Source organism: Quercus robur, chromosome 10, assembly GCF_932294415.1.
Source record: "Quercus robur chromosome 10, dhQueRobu3.1, whole genome shotgun sequence".
Classification (NCBI taxonomy): domain Eukaryota; kingdom Viridiplantae; phylum Streptophyta; class Magnoliopsida; order Fagales; family Fagaceae; genus Quercus; species Quercus robur.
In genome coordinates, this window is record NC_065543.1 from 43686845 (window position 1) to 43703755 (window position 16911).

General features: G+C 34.3%; 2 protein-coding genes across 4 annotated transcripts; one reads left to right on the forward strand and one right to left on the reverse strand.

The window, feature by feature from the left end:
* Window positions 1-597: 597 nt before the first annotated feature.
* LOC126702440 (polynucleotide 5'-hydroxyl-kinase NOL9) lies at window positions 598-7366 on the reverse strand. Its single transcript, XM_050401142.1, has 9 exons — window positions 7062-7366; window positions 5671-5768; window positions 5498-5531; window positions 4248-4417; window positions 3887-4067; window positions 3231-3411; window positions 2862-2961; window positions 1829-1956; window positions 598-1026 (listed from the first exon to the last, which is right to left on the reverse strand). Exons 1-9 carry the CDS (start codon window positions 7247-7249, stop codon window positions 973-975), a joined length of 1134 nt encoding a protein of 377 aa, XP_050257099.1. The 5' UTR covers window positions 7250-7366; the 3' UTR covers window positions 598-972.
* Window positions 7367-10972: 3606 nt separating this feature from the next.
* Window positions 10973-14112, forward strand: LOC126701817 (cyanidin 3-O-galactoside 2''-O-xylosyltransferase FGGT1-like). Of its 3 annotated transcripts, XM_050400197.1 has the most exons (4): window positions 10996-11164; window positions 11250-11474; window positions 12050-12115; window positions 12380-14112. In XM_050400197.1, exon 4 carries the CDS (start codon window positions 12385-12387, stop codon window positions 13756-13758), a length of 1374 nt encoding a protein of 457 aa, XP_050256154.1. In that variant the 5' UTR covers window positions 10996-11164; window positions 11250-11474; window positions 12050-12115; window positions 12380-12384; the 3' UTR covers window positions 13759-14112. The 3 variants fall into 3 exon arrangements, with proteins under 3 accessions (XP_050256155.1, XP_050256154.1, XP_050256153.1); XM_050400198.1 differs by lacking the exon at window positions 12050-12115 and having other exon boundaries at window positions 10973-11134; window positions 12380-14109; XM_050400196.1 differs by lacking the exon at window positions 12050-12115 and having other exon boundaries at window positions 10997-11164; window positions 12380-14109.
* Window positions 14113-16911: the final 2799 nt, after the last annotated feature.

Below are 16911 nucleotides of genomic sequence, written 5' to 3' on the forward strand. Positions count from 1 at the left end.
ACTTTTATCCCAAGGGCATGATTCTGATACAAATGGAATTTTAAAACCTTTACTGACAGAAACAGAGTTGTTCACTAGACTTTTCTATTCCCAGCTTAGCTTCCAATCTTAACATTGCTCCACCATGTCAACTGCCTAACTCCAAGAAGTAAAATGCAAGAAATCTTCTTCTGGTCCAAACTTGACTCCACAGTCTCCATCACAATCAATTCACAATTTTAATTTAATTTGCCTTACATCCAGAGTCCAGAACAACCCTCCCAAGAGAGAGAGATAACGCCCATGAGGCTTATTAAGTAGCTCAACCGAACAAATAACAGACGAGTAGTTAACTAGCCAGTTCAGCATCCACACCACTGAAACCTGGTTTAAAAAACCATGGAAGGGCAACCTATACATAACAGTCACTCTCATTTCTGGTTTCTTGACAGCTAATTTTTTTTTTTGGCAAATCATCCAGCCAAAAGACTGAACTATTCTTACATGATTCATACATTCTACTCATCACATGAAAGTTAGAAATTTAAAACACAGCTTTCACAAATCATATCGGCTAAAATTAATAATGGGATACAGAAACACCGGTGAATACAGGTATTCCTAACAATTAAAGATAATCTTGTAATTAATAAAAGATAGCAAGGCTAGCAATGGCTAAAGCTCATCGAGCGTCAAACAAGTGTAGGAGTATTTTTTGAGCCAAAGTAATTCTGATAAATAAATTTAATGACCATTACATATAAGAGATTAAAATAATACTTAAGATCAAAATTTTAATCAAACAAGAGAGTAACAGAGTCTTTGATGTCTATTAAAATAATTTAAGACTGGCTTCTGCAGCCACTATGCAACCCATCTCTTGCGTGGTTGGGACATAACTTAGCTGAATAACTGTAAAGGAGATCCTAAAAGAAGATAACCACAAAGGAAATCCGAAAAGAATATACTTGGATATCATCAGTAGAATAAGACCTAGCTTGTAGAGAAAACATTTGCAGACATGTAAGGCGAAACGCATCCCTGGACCTGAAAAGAAGTCAATTGTTCAAATAAGAACTACAGCAGTAATCAAAATTTAAGGATCTAATTGTCATGACAAGAATAAAATGAGTAAAAGGAGTCCTTGAATGCTTTTAAATAAAATGTGAATGAATAAGGTAGTAAGCACAGCAAGTTGGTCATTCCTATATCATGTAATGCTTATGAGCTAATTGAGGCACAGATGGCCCATTTATGGTTTAGAGAATAGTAAGGCACGTTCTGTGTTATGGTTTTAAAGAACAGAGCGCAGACTATTGCAATAAGAAAGGTCAGATAGCTTATGATTTGACAAATGATATGGCAAAAGGGATCATGTATACAATTGAATAGTTGAGATTTAAAGCTTTATCAAGTTGAGCTTGCATACAAACATCCTATGCACCCACATTTCCTTTAGCAATGATGCTGAGAAATTCAGCAAAATACACCTCCCTTTTCATTTTTGCCCCAATGAATTTCCCGTGCAGTAACCAGCATGTGGCAGTCTGTCCTAAACTACTCATCCTCATATGCATACCTCATAACATCCCAGCAACAGATTCATCAACACATGCAACAAGCATATTAGGGTAACTAGTACACTTAAAAATGAACAAGCATCTTTTGATCCTAAAAGACCACTTTGCAGCAGGAAAAATGCAAAAGAAAATTAAAAATTACCCAAAAAATGCATGCAGACAGAAATCAAGCAGGATATGGTACAGAAAGTTGAGCACGTAAATGATTAGCAGAAAAAACATGTTTTCTTTTCCAGGACAAGATATGACAGAGGAGGGTGGTATGTTACCTGCAATAAGCCAGTAGGAATTTGGATAAATCCCTGCAGAAAGAGATCGACTTTTTCCAGAGTGCTCTGAGGGACAGGTGTGATTACATATAGCAAACCTTTAAAAGTGTCAATGCCTCTCACTATCCCTGGTACAAAATGGAATTAAGTTCGTGGGATTGTCAGAGTCATCAAATTTAAGGATTACAATGAATATGGAAATGGAAACATAATATGATAATGGATATAAAATGGTTCATGGAAACAATTCCAAGAGGAAAAAAAATTGGAAGTACAAACTGCTATCTTAAATAAATACTGAAACATTGCCATCTTTTGAAAGCAATGAAACATTTATCACTCCCTCAAAACTTGTTAAAGCTCACAAGTAAAAACCTTTTTCAATCAGAATATCGTTTATATTGCAATTAATATTTCCAATGTGACTCTAAGGATGAAAAGGCATGGAATGCTTTGCAGGAAATTGATGATTGGATATAGTTCTAAAAAAGTGTTATTGTTAGATGATATGCAACCAAGAACAATAAGATGATGACCATGAAGGATAAAAATCTCCTTGAATTTATCTTCCAAAGAGGGGTAGGTATAGCATTTGCAATATCATATATGAAATTGAGAGAGAGAAGTAATCTCATAGGAGGAGCTTTTGGCATGCTAGGATAGTAAATACACCATCTAGTATGCTAAAACATTAAAATTTCCATTAACATTTTTGTAAGTGGAAATTAGAAATATCTCTTATGATTTTATGTAATTAATTTATAATAAGAACATGCAATCATCAGACAAGAAACAATTTATAGAATATACTTTAGTACTACAACTTGACCACAAATCTGCAGCCATCTATTACGAAAAATGATTCTAGCTTATTTTATGTTATAAAACTTTACCCTCCATCTCCCCAAACAAACTAGCATTACAATGGAAAAAATCATGACTGATTACAAATACTGGCCAGAGCTATGCAGCTGAGAGAAAGTAAATAATGATCGATTTAGCAAGGTGACACAATAAAGTAAAAGTGACCCACCAAGGCCAACACTCAAAGGTAAATTTTCAGAGCCTTCAGAGCTAACTGCCAAGCCAACGAGAGTTGCATTCAAACTGTAGAATACCTCGGAACTTGGGACCTAGCATTAAAAAATTGAAACATTTTAAAGAACTTGAAACAATTTAACAAATAAATGTATACATTCCTGTGACATGGATCAAAAAAAAAAAAGTTAATAGCAATATTTTACCAAATTCTAATGACATGATCTATTTTTCTCTGAATTCTGCCTTAATATATCCAAGGCTACACTGAATAGGAAGGAAATATTACAATAAAAGTGGTATGCACTGAAAAATAAATTTTAAAAACAACGCTGCAGCAATTCAATCAACATCTTGAACTGACCTCACAATGAAGATGCCTGATCTTGACGCTTGATACTGGAACTTCATAAGCAGGGTGCGAAGCTAATGCATGCGCAAGTTCTTTGATTGTGGTAATATTCAGGTTACTAGGAAAGCACTGCCTGAAATATGCCATTATACGAAATTCCCGCAAAGAACGTGCATCCTTTTGCACAAGCACCCTGGAAAACAAAGTGAAGATAAAATGTAAAGAAGAAAAGCCACAACTCTAACAAAAATCCATGTCTTGTAGCAATAAATATGCCACTCATCAAGGCAACAGATTGTATAGTATCCTACCGCAATTACTTTTAGGTTTTTTTTTTTTTTGGATAAGTAAGAAAGATGTATATTCAAAAAGCTTCATTATGCAAAAAAGGCACAAAGCAAAGCAAAGATTACAAAAAAGAGAAAAGTAAAAGAACAAACTAATGTGATCAGTAGAACACACTTTTCTATTATGGATAGGTTACATTGAAAGACTCCAGAAGAGAAGAACAAGATCATAATTTCAATGATCCTCATGTATGAAGAATGAAAACCAACATAAGACAAAGTGATATATATTTGATAACGCAAAGGAATCAAGATTTACAACTATGTAGAAAATAAATTGCATTCACAATGTAATAAACCAGGAGACAGCTAAGAACTTACGATCTATTGTAAGAATCCTGACGAGCTGAATTGATCTCAATTAGATTAACCATCTCCTTATCCTCATCTAACCAGAATGCCCCAGCTGGTAGATTCTTACTCTCAGCGGATATGTTTATTTTAACTACATGGGTGGGAGCAATGTATTTCAACATATCCACCAATATGTCATAACCAACACCTGTCACATGAGCAAATTTGGAGAAAATGGTGTTGTTACAGAAACAAATCAAATAATATTCATGTAAATACATCGGTACCCAGTAAAGAAGTAATACAATATTGGAATTTGGAGAAAATTTTATCACATTGCAAATCAGAAGAAAAAAAGAGAGGCAATTAACCATTTAAATAAGGCTACCTTTCACCCAGCCAGGAGTATTTATGACAAGAGGCAATTCAGTCTTAGTAGGGTTTTTACTCTTGTTCGACAAGCAATACTCCGTTTGATAGTAATCACATAGGGAAAATATAGCATTCAAATACACTGTTGGATCCCTTTTTGAAGACACATCACCGAAGAAGAAGCATCTGAGAGGAAATGAAAATAGTACGTCAACACATGTATTTTCTTCAATGGAATCTAGCATATACATGGAAATGCCTACTTGCAACATAAGGCGGAATTGAAAGAGAGGGGCGGAAGAGAGAAATAGTTGAACAGTTAATCGATAGCATGTGATAGTAAACCCTTGGAGACTAATTACATTTTGGGAAGAAAAAAAAAAACTGTATGAGCTCGCATCTAACAAACGGTGCTCATGTAATAGGTCACAAGTAATGTTTGATCTACATTCATAAAGTAGCAAAATCCCATCTTAAATTCTACAGACCAAAAAAGTTTCAAACTTTGTACTGATTGTGGGAATCCAAACAACAATTTATACACTTCTCCATAATATTAGGAACCTCCATTTAGAGTTTCCAATTCCCCTGCAATTAAAGTTATTTACCAAAACCAAACTCTAAGCTTATAGTGCCCACTTTTCTTCTTCTTCTTTTTTTTTTCTTTTTTTTTTTTATAAGAAGCTTATAGTGCCCACTTTGAAACACTTGATCCTCAAAATTCCCTCATACAGCATTTACCAAATCAGGGAATCAGGGATAAACCATATCAATCTTCACATTATCACACTTTTGTCATGGTTCATCACTCAGCTGGCTTTCACATATTATATCAATAGCAAAGAGAAAAAAAAGATATATATATATATATTGATAAGTTACAAAGAAAAATATTTTTATAAGAAAAAAAAGTAATTACAATGCATATAACAGGTATAATGTTATAACTTATGTGAATGTTATCATAACAATGGCAATGGATTAATCAAGGGTTATGGCCAGAAAGGCCTATTGACAGGACCATGAAAAAGCCATCATTACAATGCCCTTCAGAAACTAGACAACAAGCAACCGTTTAACCTACTTCTCATTAAAGACAATACTTTCCAGTCAGTATCATTTAGCCCAATAACTCCTATTCATTGCAGATTTTCAACTCTATACCATAACACATGGTTACATAATTGATCCACTAGCAACAGTGCCAGTTTTTAATATTTAAGAATGAGGTTAATAATGAGGAGGACAAGGTTCAACAGTTCATACCTCTCTGGAGTCTTCAGACATGGGATTGTCAAATCTAATTCAATGAAACAAAAGAGAAATCTGGATAAATAATTATAAAAATTACAAAGAACAAACAATAATACTCCAGTGAAATTATAGTAACACAATGAATTGACAAGATTGTTAACTAACTTATAACCATAAATATTTACCTGGAGTTAATTGGTCAACTATTGTGAGGGATAGAAAACCAGGAGGTGTAAACTCAGGTTGACCAACATCTGTATCCAAATAAGCTACTTTCTTATACCTATAAACAGACGTAAATTGAATATTTTAGGTGGTAAAAACTAAAAGTAAGAAAATGAAAATATCAGTCAAAGAAAGGCAGCATGAAGCTCACAAAACTATTTCCCAAACCCTCATCCCTTCACAAACAAATGAAAAAGGAAAACAAAACATCAATATCAAAGATTATAAACCTGGTTCGGTACTTCAACTGGGAGAAATAACAACTGGGATATATTTCAAATTTCAACACAGGCTATGTAGACGATACATCTTCAATTTATCCACACAGGTCTACTAATGAGGATCATATTCCGAATTAAAACAATATAATCAAATGGAAAATATTAAAGGTACTACCAATTTTACTACAAACAGCTTACAACATGACATAACAATGAATGTGATTGGTGCCACATTAACAAAATAAATAAATTTCTTAATTACCTTTTTATTTTGTGTTTAGAAGTTGACACTTTAGTCTGTAATGCTTATGTAGAAAAAATTTAATACCGCGACATCACTCATAGTCAAATATATGCGAGGAAATCTTGCAATAAAAAAAATCACTGAATTCAATAAAGCAATGCAACAATGAAACATCAGACTTATCATGTAGTACATGGATGGCTTTTCACAATATCACATACAAATCCAATATAATAAAATAACAAATGAAGATCAAGGTAACTGTTTCTACCAGATATTAAATCTAATTGACAAAAACCCTTTTTGGGGGTAAGAAATTAACAAAAACATATTAAATAAGAATAGTAAAATTTCAGTGCAGCTTTTCATTGATGACATACAAATATTCCCAGGCATAAAAGTTGTGAAATTGAAAGCATACCCATGAAAGAAAAAGGAAACAAAGAAACAAATTTTCACTAACAAGTACATACTAAATAGACATACAAATATTCCCAGGCATAAAAGTTGTGAAATTGAAAGCACACCCATTAAAGAAAAAGAAAAAAATAAACAATTTTCACTAGCAAATACATGCTAAATAGACATACAAATATTCCCAGGCATAAAAGTTGTGAAATTCAAAGCATACCAATGAAAGAAAAGGGAAAAAAGAAACAATTTTCACTAGCAAATACACACTTAAATAGTCATACAAATATTACCAGGCATAAAAGTTGTGAAATTGAGAGCATACCCATGAAAGAAAAAGGCAAAAAGAAACAAATTTTAGTAGCAAATACATACTTAAAGGTTCACTAACATAGTATCCATACAAATTCAAAGATAGTTATATATATATATATATATATATATATTAAGAGAGAGAGAGAGAATGAGAATGGACCTTTGGAGAAGGATGTTGAGGAGGTAGCGAGAGAAGGTGGTTTTGCCAGAGTTTTTGGCGCCGCAGACAAGAGCAATGGGAGGCGGCGAAGTGATAGAATCGTAAGCAATGGAGTCTGCGGCATCGGACCATTCCTCTGGTATGTAGATGTTCTCTGATGGGGTTTCGGGTTCTATAAGCGAAGCCATCAACTTCAACTTCAAAAGTTCAAAGTTCAAACTCTTTCACTGTGTTCTCTTTCTGTTTCTGTTTTTTTTTTTTGTTTGTTTTTGTTTCTATAAGCTTGGCGACAATATAATATGTGTGAATTGTTGTTGCTGTTGTTTTTATGGTGGTGGAACATGCGTGAATGAGTGAAGAGGGGCACGTTGAGTATGTGAACAAATCAATTGGAGAATTTATTTTTTTGAGAAACAATCAATTGGAGATTGATTGCTTTTAGTTCAGTTTTTAAAGTTTTATTATGATTCTTAAAAAAAATAAATAAATAAAAGTTTTATATAGTTATATAAATTGTTTGAAATTGAATCTAAACAATATCAAAATGAAACTCATAGATGTCTTAACCTAATGTTTTTTTTTCTTCGTTCTAATAATTCCATAATTGGATTTGAACCTTAATGTCTTTGTAAAGTTTCGACTTATGATGTTCGCTTTTAATAATTATATTCGTTATCATTAAATTAAAATACTAATTAGTTTTTAGTTTAAGCGAAGATTAATCTCCAATCTTTTATTGACCTTAACGTCTTTATTGAAAATGCCAAAAAGAACCAGTTGAGCTATTGGCTCTTAGGATCTTTAATTTAATGGTTAAATTAATCATTTTGGAGCAAACTCTATAGGTTTAAATTCTATTATATTTATAAAAAATATTAATATCATCACTAACAAAAAAAAAAAAAAATAGAAAACGAATATTTAATGTTTATGAAGTCTCATCTCATTACATATTCGAATACTAGTATCAAATTTCTTAAAACCTTAGCATTAGCATTGGAAAATGCTAATGCTATATCTAAGGGAAATTTAGCATTTGTAACCTTAAAATCATCTACATCAGGAAATGGCAAAGGCAAGTATTGTAAAATTTTTGCAATACTTGCTACAGTGCAATTCTAAAGATAGAATTGCACTGTAGCGGTATTGTATAAAAAAAAAACAATATTTTATCTCTACTCTCTTTCCTCTGTCTCTCATCTCTCTCATTTTGTCTGTGCCCTTCTCTCTCTCTCGTCTCTGCTCTTCGTCTTCTCTCTCGTTTCAGCTCTCTCATCTCTCTCATTTTTTTGAATGGATTTGGTCCGATGGCTCCAGTGATGTTTTTTTTTTTAATGGATTTGCTCCGGTGGCTCCGGTGATGATGTTTTTTGAATGGGTTTGCTCTCTCATCTCTGCTCTCCATCTTGTCTCTCGTCTCTGCTCTCTCATCTCTCTCATTTTTTTGAATGGATTTGCTCCGATGGCTTCGGTGATGATTTTATTGGATGGGTTTGCTCCGATGGCTCCGGTGATGATGTTTTTTTGAATAGGTTTGAATGGGTTTGCTCCGGTAATGATTTTATTTGAATGGGTTTCAATGGGTTTGCTCCGGTGATGATTTTTTTGAATGGGTTTGCTCCGGTTTTTGATCGGTGGCCTGGGTTTCAAATCGGCGGTGTGGATTGGTTGATCGGCGGCGTGGATCGGTGGCCTGGCCTGGGTTTTTGATCGGTGGTCCGGTTTTTGAATGGGTTTGTGTTTGTGTGTGTGGCTTGGCTTTGTTGCTGGGTTGTGTTTGTGCGTGGCTTTGTTGCTGGGTTCTGTTTGTGTGTGGCTTTGTTGCTGGTTTGATGTTTGTGTTTGTGTGTGTGTGGGTGTGGTGATGGGTTTGGATATGTTGATCGTTGTATAATGGGTGTGTGTTGTGTGTTGAACCGGTGCTGGGAGAGAGGAACAAAAATGGCTGTTGAAAAGCCCAGGAAAATGAGCTGAACGATGGGGAAGAAATAATAAAAAATGGGTTAAAAAATAATATTTTAATAAAAATAGAGTTTTGGGATGTGGAGGAATTGTAAAATGGTATGGTATATTGATAAAGTGGTGTTTTAGAATGGTAAAATAGAATAGCATTGAAATTTCCCAATGCAAATGGCAAAACCAAGTTTGAACTAAAAATAAAGATGTTCAATAAAATAATATTACTCATTGTAGACATGGAAATAAGATAAATTGAACAACAATAATATCAAAGTCTTAGCTAACTCAGGCTAATCTGTCAAAAATCCATAACTTACCAAAAATGTTTAAATCTTAGACTTGGTTGCTATTGTTATTTTAAAATTTTTTTAACGTAACATTTCAAAACCTACAAAATGGAAATTGATTGAAGATGACTTGTTATACCCACCCATTTGACGCCTTATTAGAGAGCACAATTTGGATATAATGGGATAACATTTTTATGTGAATGAAAATGTTATGTAAATTTAAAATGTAGATAAAGGGAAAATAAATAAATTATTAGCTCTATATGTCAAGAGCCTTGTAGCACATATTTCATATTTTGACGTTTCTAATGGAGACATACATGATTCAAATATCTCCTGCCCATTGTAATTATCAAATTTATCAACCAAAAAAAAAAAAAAAATTATAGAACTTGTCAACTTGCACTACATATCCTATTTGGACATGTGCCTTTTTAGCCTAGCCTCTTTTTTAATCTCTCTCTCAATTGCACATTAAGTGGAACTCCTAACAATCAAGCTATGGGTTTTGACTCTCAATTTTATTTGAGGGTAAAAAAATAAGCTTAATAAATATTGTGAGGATAAATAGGGCGAGTAACTGAGTTGGGCCGTGGGCCGTGCCCAATAACACATAGAAACTTGAGGATGGTCTCAAGGTTTATTAAGTTTTGGGATCAACGAATTGAGGACAAGGAAAGATAATAACGAACTGGTGGTAAGTTCTCGAGGAGTTGAGCTTCCTCGAGAAAGCTTATGGAAGGTTGGAACCCAGCCACCTCGGGAATGCTGTACAAAAGGTAATCAGTCTTTTGAGAATAGGTTTCAAGGAAGGTAGCCAACAACAAAGGAAGAAATATCTGGGAAGAAAGCTACTACCACTACATTAAATACTTTGTACTTAACCAACTGGCCACATTTATGAGGAAATGACACCTAAACAGTAATATCTCAGTTTACAGCTATTCATAAAACTTTCAGGAGGCTTTAGATGGGACAAGCATCCAAGAGATCATCTATAAGGTCAACAAGTGGAAGGTTGGGATGAAGGATGGAAGGACCATATAAGGGAAAGGCCCCATAAAAAATGGTCATGTAATCTGTGAAGGAAGAAAAAAAGAAGAACACATTGTATGGGAATAAGCTTGATTTAATATAAGAACATCTCATCCTCGGACTTGACCGAGGAGCTCTATTTTCATTAATTTGTCTTACTGTCTTGAATCCAGTCAACTATGATCTACTCTTTTTATAAGACTGTACCCTGAATTAACCCATTCTCTTACAAATATATTGTTTTGGGTATGTTGGGCCATCATCCATTGTTCTTGGTGGGTTGAGGTCCTTACAAATATCATAAATGAGACAAAATCCAAACAATCCATATATTTTTATAAATTCTTTCAAAATAAACAAGTAAATTTACACCATATTTGATATATTACACTAAAGCTTCATTGGAGACTGAAGATTGAAGAAGAGTATTTGGAGGTAGAGGACCATATTGAGAAAATTTGTGGACACAATTCTTGTGCCATGACTTTTGCCATAACCCTACGTGGCTGATTGTGAATAATGGATAAAAGGTGGTGAGTGCACTCAATAGGCACTCAAGTGATAGTTTGACAACCACCACAGCCGTAAAAATAGGGTCATCAAAAGATCATTTCTTGTGTTGTCATGGAGAAAAAAATATTTTTAAAAAAATAAGAAATAAATTTGGAGATAAGGGAAATGAATCTGTCCCCTTTTGAAGTTTCCAACTACATGCAATAAATTTTCTACTCTTCCCTTGTGTTGTGTATACGAAGCAGTTGATACGGCTTGTGATTATCGTGCATCTAGGTGCGTCTCCCTTATTCATTATGATCACAGGTGAAAACTGCATACAGAACAGCCATTTTTTGTTGTCCCAAAATAGTCATATTGATATTACTAATGCAATGTTGGTCTCTTTCAGATATACTCACTGCCAGGGAACCTATGGGCTCCTCCTTAATATGAAAACTGAAAATCAGTTCCATCAAGCCAAATTTTAGGAGGAACCTACTAGAATCGGTGAACCCAAATTAATGCATTTGGCACCAACAAATTGACTGCTGGACTTACCAAAACTTCCAGCTATTTCATGTTTTCAAGTTTTCCAGAAGACTTTGTGGTTTAAAATTGCAAAATTAAACCACAGGTACATATACGAGATCACCCTCTTTATTTGTGGCTATGCATGCAGCATATAGATTATGATTTTTTCCAAGCACAATATTCTCCAAGTCAATTAAAAGTTGAAACTCATTCTTCTATTCAATCCATCATACTATGCTGAAATCGTTATTTAGTATGAAAAATGCTTTGGACTTGATTTATTTCTAGCAGTCAACTTTTTATCTCTCTCTCTAGCAAGCTTCCTGTTTTCTACAATAACTATCTTATATTGATAGTTCAATGTAAACTCATAATTTCAAACCCCACCCCCCCCAAAAAAAAAAAACTTTCAAAAACTATTGGTTTCCCTCTATTTCAATAACTTGTAGTAATCAAAGTTTAGGTTATGCAGTTTTTTATTGGTGTTGTGTGATGGTTTATTTTTATCGTTTGCTATTCATGTTTTTCCACTCTAATTATAATTTGTTCTGTAGTCCACTCTAATCAGAATTTTTTCTGTAGTTATTTTCTTATCTTCTGTTGTCTTTTCTGCTCATCAAACCATATGTGTCATACTGTTCTGTTTTAAATAAATTAACATTTTGTTTTCCTATTTAGGTTGCTGATAATTTCCTTCTTGATGCCACTAGCATTCTAGAATCCTTAATCTATTGTTCTCAGGCGGTAAGAAATCTTAATCTTTTTTTCTAGATTCAAGCACTTTGGATCAGTCTTTGTTCATTAATTTGAGCTTGTAGTAACTAGGTCATTTACATGCGGGAGAAACATATACTGAGGTTTTATGTTTTTAGTAGTGGTAGCATGTGGGAAACAATTGTTATCTACAAGTAGCATTTTCAAAACTGATAAGAAACTGTAAATTTAATCACTTAACCATAATATGATTGAAATCTAGTTAACCAGCTGATGTGTATTTTTGTTTTGCAGCAATTATGAGTGACAAAACCTTTCACATAGTTATGTACCCATGGTTTGCCATGGGCCATCTAACCTCGTTCCTCCACATGTCCAACAAACTTGCAGAGAGAGGCCACAGAATCTCTTTCTTCTTGCCAAACAAAACTCAAGCTAAGCTAGAGTCTTTTAATCTTCACAAAGACCTCATTTCTTTCATCCCAATCATTGTTCCACATGTAGATGGCCTCCCTCCTGGTGCTGAAACAACCGCAGATGTTCCTTTCCCTTTGCTTTCTCTCCTAATGACTGCTATGGACCTTACAGCACCCTCCATTGAAGCTTCTCTTTGTGAACTCAAACCCCATTTTGTATTCTATGATTTCACTCACTGGCTACCAGCATTGGCACACCGGCTAGGCATTAAGTCGATACATTATTGCAGCATTAGCCCGGCGTCTATAGGGTTTTTGCTAAGCCCAGAAAGAAAACTCAATGAAAAATCATTAACAGCAGCTGATTATAAGGAACCTCCACCATGTTTCCCACCTTCATCGATCAAGTTACTTCCATTTGAAACTCGGCACCTATCATTTTCAGCAGTGAAGCAATTTGGCTCAGACATATCATTCACAGAACGCCAAATTATGTCTTTCAACAATTCTGATGCGATTAGTTTCAGAGCTTGCATGGAGATGGAAGGGCCTTACTGTGACTATGTTGAAGAACAATTTAAAAAACCCGTTATTCTTACAGGGCCAGTAGTGCCTAAGCCACCAACTATAGAATTAGAGGAGAAATGGACAAAGTGGTTGGATAGCTTCAAGGCCAGAACTGTGATATTCTGTGCATTTGGAAGTGAATGCATTTTAAAGAAAGATCAGTTTCAAGAACTGATTTTGGGTTTTGAGCTAACAGGCTTGCCTTTTTTGGCTGCACTAAAACCACCAATTGAGGCTGAAGTAATTGAATCTGCATTGCCAGAAGGGTTTGTAAAGAGAGTAAAAGGAAGAGGGGTTGTTCATGGGGATTGGGTTCAGCAGCAGTTGATACTGAGCCATCCTTCTGTAGGTTGCTTTGTGACACATTGTGGATCTGGTTCTTTATCAGAGGCACTGGTGACTGAGTGCCAATTGGTGCTGTTACCGCACGCTGGGGATCAAATTATCAATGCAAGGCTGATGGGTGGAGATCTAAAAGTGGGAGTTGAAGTTGAGAAAGGTGAGGAAGATGGGCTATTTACTAGGGAAGGTGTGTGCAAGGCAGTGAAAGCTGTAATGGATGATGACAGTGAAGTGGGGAAAGAGGTGAGAGCTAACCATGCTAAATGGAGAGAGTTCTTGTCCAGCAAAGGGCTTGAAAACTCCTACATTGATAACTTTGTTCAAAAGCTGTACACTCTGCTCAAATGATTTCATGGTATTTATATTTTGGAAGTTAGCTATATATATATATATATACATATATATATATATATATATATATATAAGAAGCCCGGATATTTCATCATGACTGTTCTTAAGCCAATATTTGCTAAGTCGTCTTGTTAAAACTCATTTAGTTTGGTTTAAACAAACATGTAAGGCATGAATGCATAATTTTGAATTTGAGTGATGAGGGTGTGAAGGTAAAGATTAAATATATTGTATTGGGACTTCCAATAATGGTTATCTTTGAAGGATTAATTTCAAAAACATCTTACAACAGCATGAACAAAGGGTTTCGACTAGCAGGTTGGATTTATGTTTGTGCTGAAAGTTGAGAGCTCTTTGTGAGTATTGCAGTTCTTAATAATATTTTTTTGTAGGTTGATCCAAACTCATGGATAGGAACTTACGCTTGAAAAATAGCTTGCAAAGGGAGGGTGTATAAGAACTTATATACACATGGTTAAGCATGCACTTAAGACATGTGAGACACTTGGATCGTAACATAAGTTATGTGCTTACAGCGGAATACAATTTGTGTCTAACCAAGCACTTGAATTGGGCCATTCCTTCTTGTTCATTAATTTTTTTAGAATGTGGTAATTTGAGGCAAATTGAGTCCATTTACATGTCTGAGAAACCTATACTGGAATTTTATGTTTTTAGTAGTGGTAGCCTAAGAATCAGATAATTGATCTCTTGCATCAAAAATAACTTTTTGGGTTCCCATACCACTTTAAAAAATCGTTAATCATTATCTGGGTACTGCATATTTTTATGAAACAAGCAAGTGATAGAAATCTTGTGATATTATAAAGCCAAGAGGATATTATTATGCTTAATTGGCTTGCAAGTGGTATTGTGAATTGGTTTAAAGATGAGATGAAATCTCATCCAGAATACATACCAGGATTCTTGGAGCTACTTACAGTTTTGCCTGAGGTATATATTAAAATCATGCGTGTTGATAATTTATATTTGTGATATATTCAGCATTTTTTACGAAGTAGAAAGACAGAAATGTTCTCTACTTAAGAACTAGTCATAAACCCATGCGCTGCGTGAAAATTAATAATTATTTTGTAATTGTAATATAATTTAGGGTAAATCACAAATTACACTTCTAAAGTTTTGGGGTGATTAAATTTTATACCCTGAAATTTCAAATTTTAGATTTTACCTCCTAAAGTTTAGGATGTTTGGATTTTACATCTCCAAATCTGAAAAATCCAAACACTCCTAAAATTTAGGGAGTAAAATCCAAACATAACCAAATCTCAGGGGGTAAAATCCAAATTCTTAAACTTCAAGGTGTAAAATCCAATCACTCCCAAACTTTAGGGGTGTAATTTGCAATTTATCCTATAATTTATAATTTTTTTCTCCTTAAAAATAAAACAATTTCTATTGGGTGTAATTAGGTCTACTTCGGTCCAATTACGTCTACTTTAGTCCACTTCGGTCTAGTTTGGTCCACTCAATCAATTTCAGTCCCCTCCCCTCCATTTTGGGCTAATTGGGTCTTAAATTGATTCTTTTTGTAGATTGACTTTTCAAGTTTAGCTCAAAAATTCATTTTTTTCCTTAATTTTTGGGTTGAAAAATATGAAATTTTATTATATTTGGGTTAAACTCTTTAGTTTTGAGTTAAAAAAAATTAGATATCGTAAATCAGAAACATGAGCCCTAAAAATGCAATAAAAATGATACATATTTAAAAGTTCTATTCTTTCTACTTCGGTCCATTCTGACCTCTTCACTCCACTTTGGTTTTTTTTTTTTAATATAATTTGTCCACTTTGGTTCTATTTGGTCTTATTGGGTTCATTAGGTCCACATTGGTCCTATTCTAACCACTTTAGTCCTATTCTGTCCATTTTGTCCACTTTGGTTCTGTTCGGTCCACATTAGTCCTATTCAGTCAATTTTGTATGCTTCGGTCCTATTTAGTCGACGTTGGTCCTATTTGATCTACTATGGTCCTATTCGGTCTTATTTGTTCCTATTTGGTCCATTATGTCCACTTTAGTCCTAATATGTCCATTCGTTCTTATTCGGTCCATGCCAGTCCTATTTGGTCCACCTTGTTCCCATAGGGTCCTATTCTGTCCATTCAGTCCACTTCATTCCATTTGTGGCCACTTCGGTCCATTCGGACCTCTTTGGTCCATTTTGGTCCATTTCAGTCCATTTTTGTGCACTTACATGGAAGGAAAAGACATGTTTAGGTTAAGAGTACCTATTCTAAATCCAAATTTATTAAAAATATATATAGATCTCAAACTCACAATATCTAAAATCTTAAGTATAATATTTATTGTTGCTACAAGGGAGAGATCTTTAAACCTTAAGCCTCCTTGAGTTTTTGGCTTGCACAAATCTAGCCACTTCATCCAATGAATTTTGCGATTTTCCCCACGTTGTTCCCAAAAGAACTTGCAGATCAAGCCTTCGATCTCATTACAAAGTGAAATAGGCAATTTGAAACAAGTCATGGTGTATGTGGGGAGAGCCTGCGCTACTGCTAAATGTAACTGCTCTAATAATGCACTTATTGGTATCTTTTAGATACATACTGTCATTGCCGTGACCCCATGGCCATGGACTAATTTTTTATATGAAAATTTAAGTCAGTACTTAGAATGGGTGAATTCAAATTAATTAATACATTTTACACTAAATAACGTGTTGCAAGACTTACCTACTGTTGGGGGAAAATCCCAATCCCCTCTATGTCTATGTGTGAATTAAAATATATATAACTACCAAGGAATAGCAATATTATGGAAACAAAAAAATTCCAACAAACACCACATAAACACAACCACACAAGAACACCAAATCTTACGTGGAAAACCCTCCGGTGTAGAGGGAAAAACCACGAGGCAGCTCCGAAAAAATCCACTATGAAATAAAGATTACAACTATCAAGTTTATGCTAAACTTAAGTTCACAATAAATTGGATATACAACAAATAAATCTCAAGGATTAAATACAATCTCACCACAAAGTCAATAGCAAAATCTTCCTATGAATACTCCAACTCTCCATGGTTGTAGCAATCAAAAGCTCCATTAGAACTCCACCAATTTATCTTCCTTGTGTGTAACTTGAGCAAAGAAAAATGTCTCCTTTTT

Bases quoted from the DNA above. Each gene is read 5' to 3' on its own strand.
- LOC126701817 (XM_050400198.1), top strand. From the start codon at position 12,385: ATGAGTGACAAAACCTTTCACATAGTTATGTACCCATGGTTTGCCATG.
- LOC126702440 (XM_050401142.1), bottom strand. From the start codon at position 7,249: ATGGCTTCGCTTATAGAACCCGAAACCCCATCAGAGAACATCTACATA. The intron at 5,532-5,670 runs GTAAATATTTAT...TCATTGAATTAG, and splicing joins AGTTGACCAATTAACTCCAG to ATTTGACAATCCCATGTCTG. The intron at 4,068-4,247 runs GTAGCCTTATTT...CTCATGTGACAG, and splicing joins TACTCCTGGCTGGGTGAAAG to GTGTTGGTTATGACATATTG.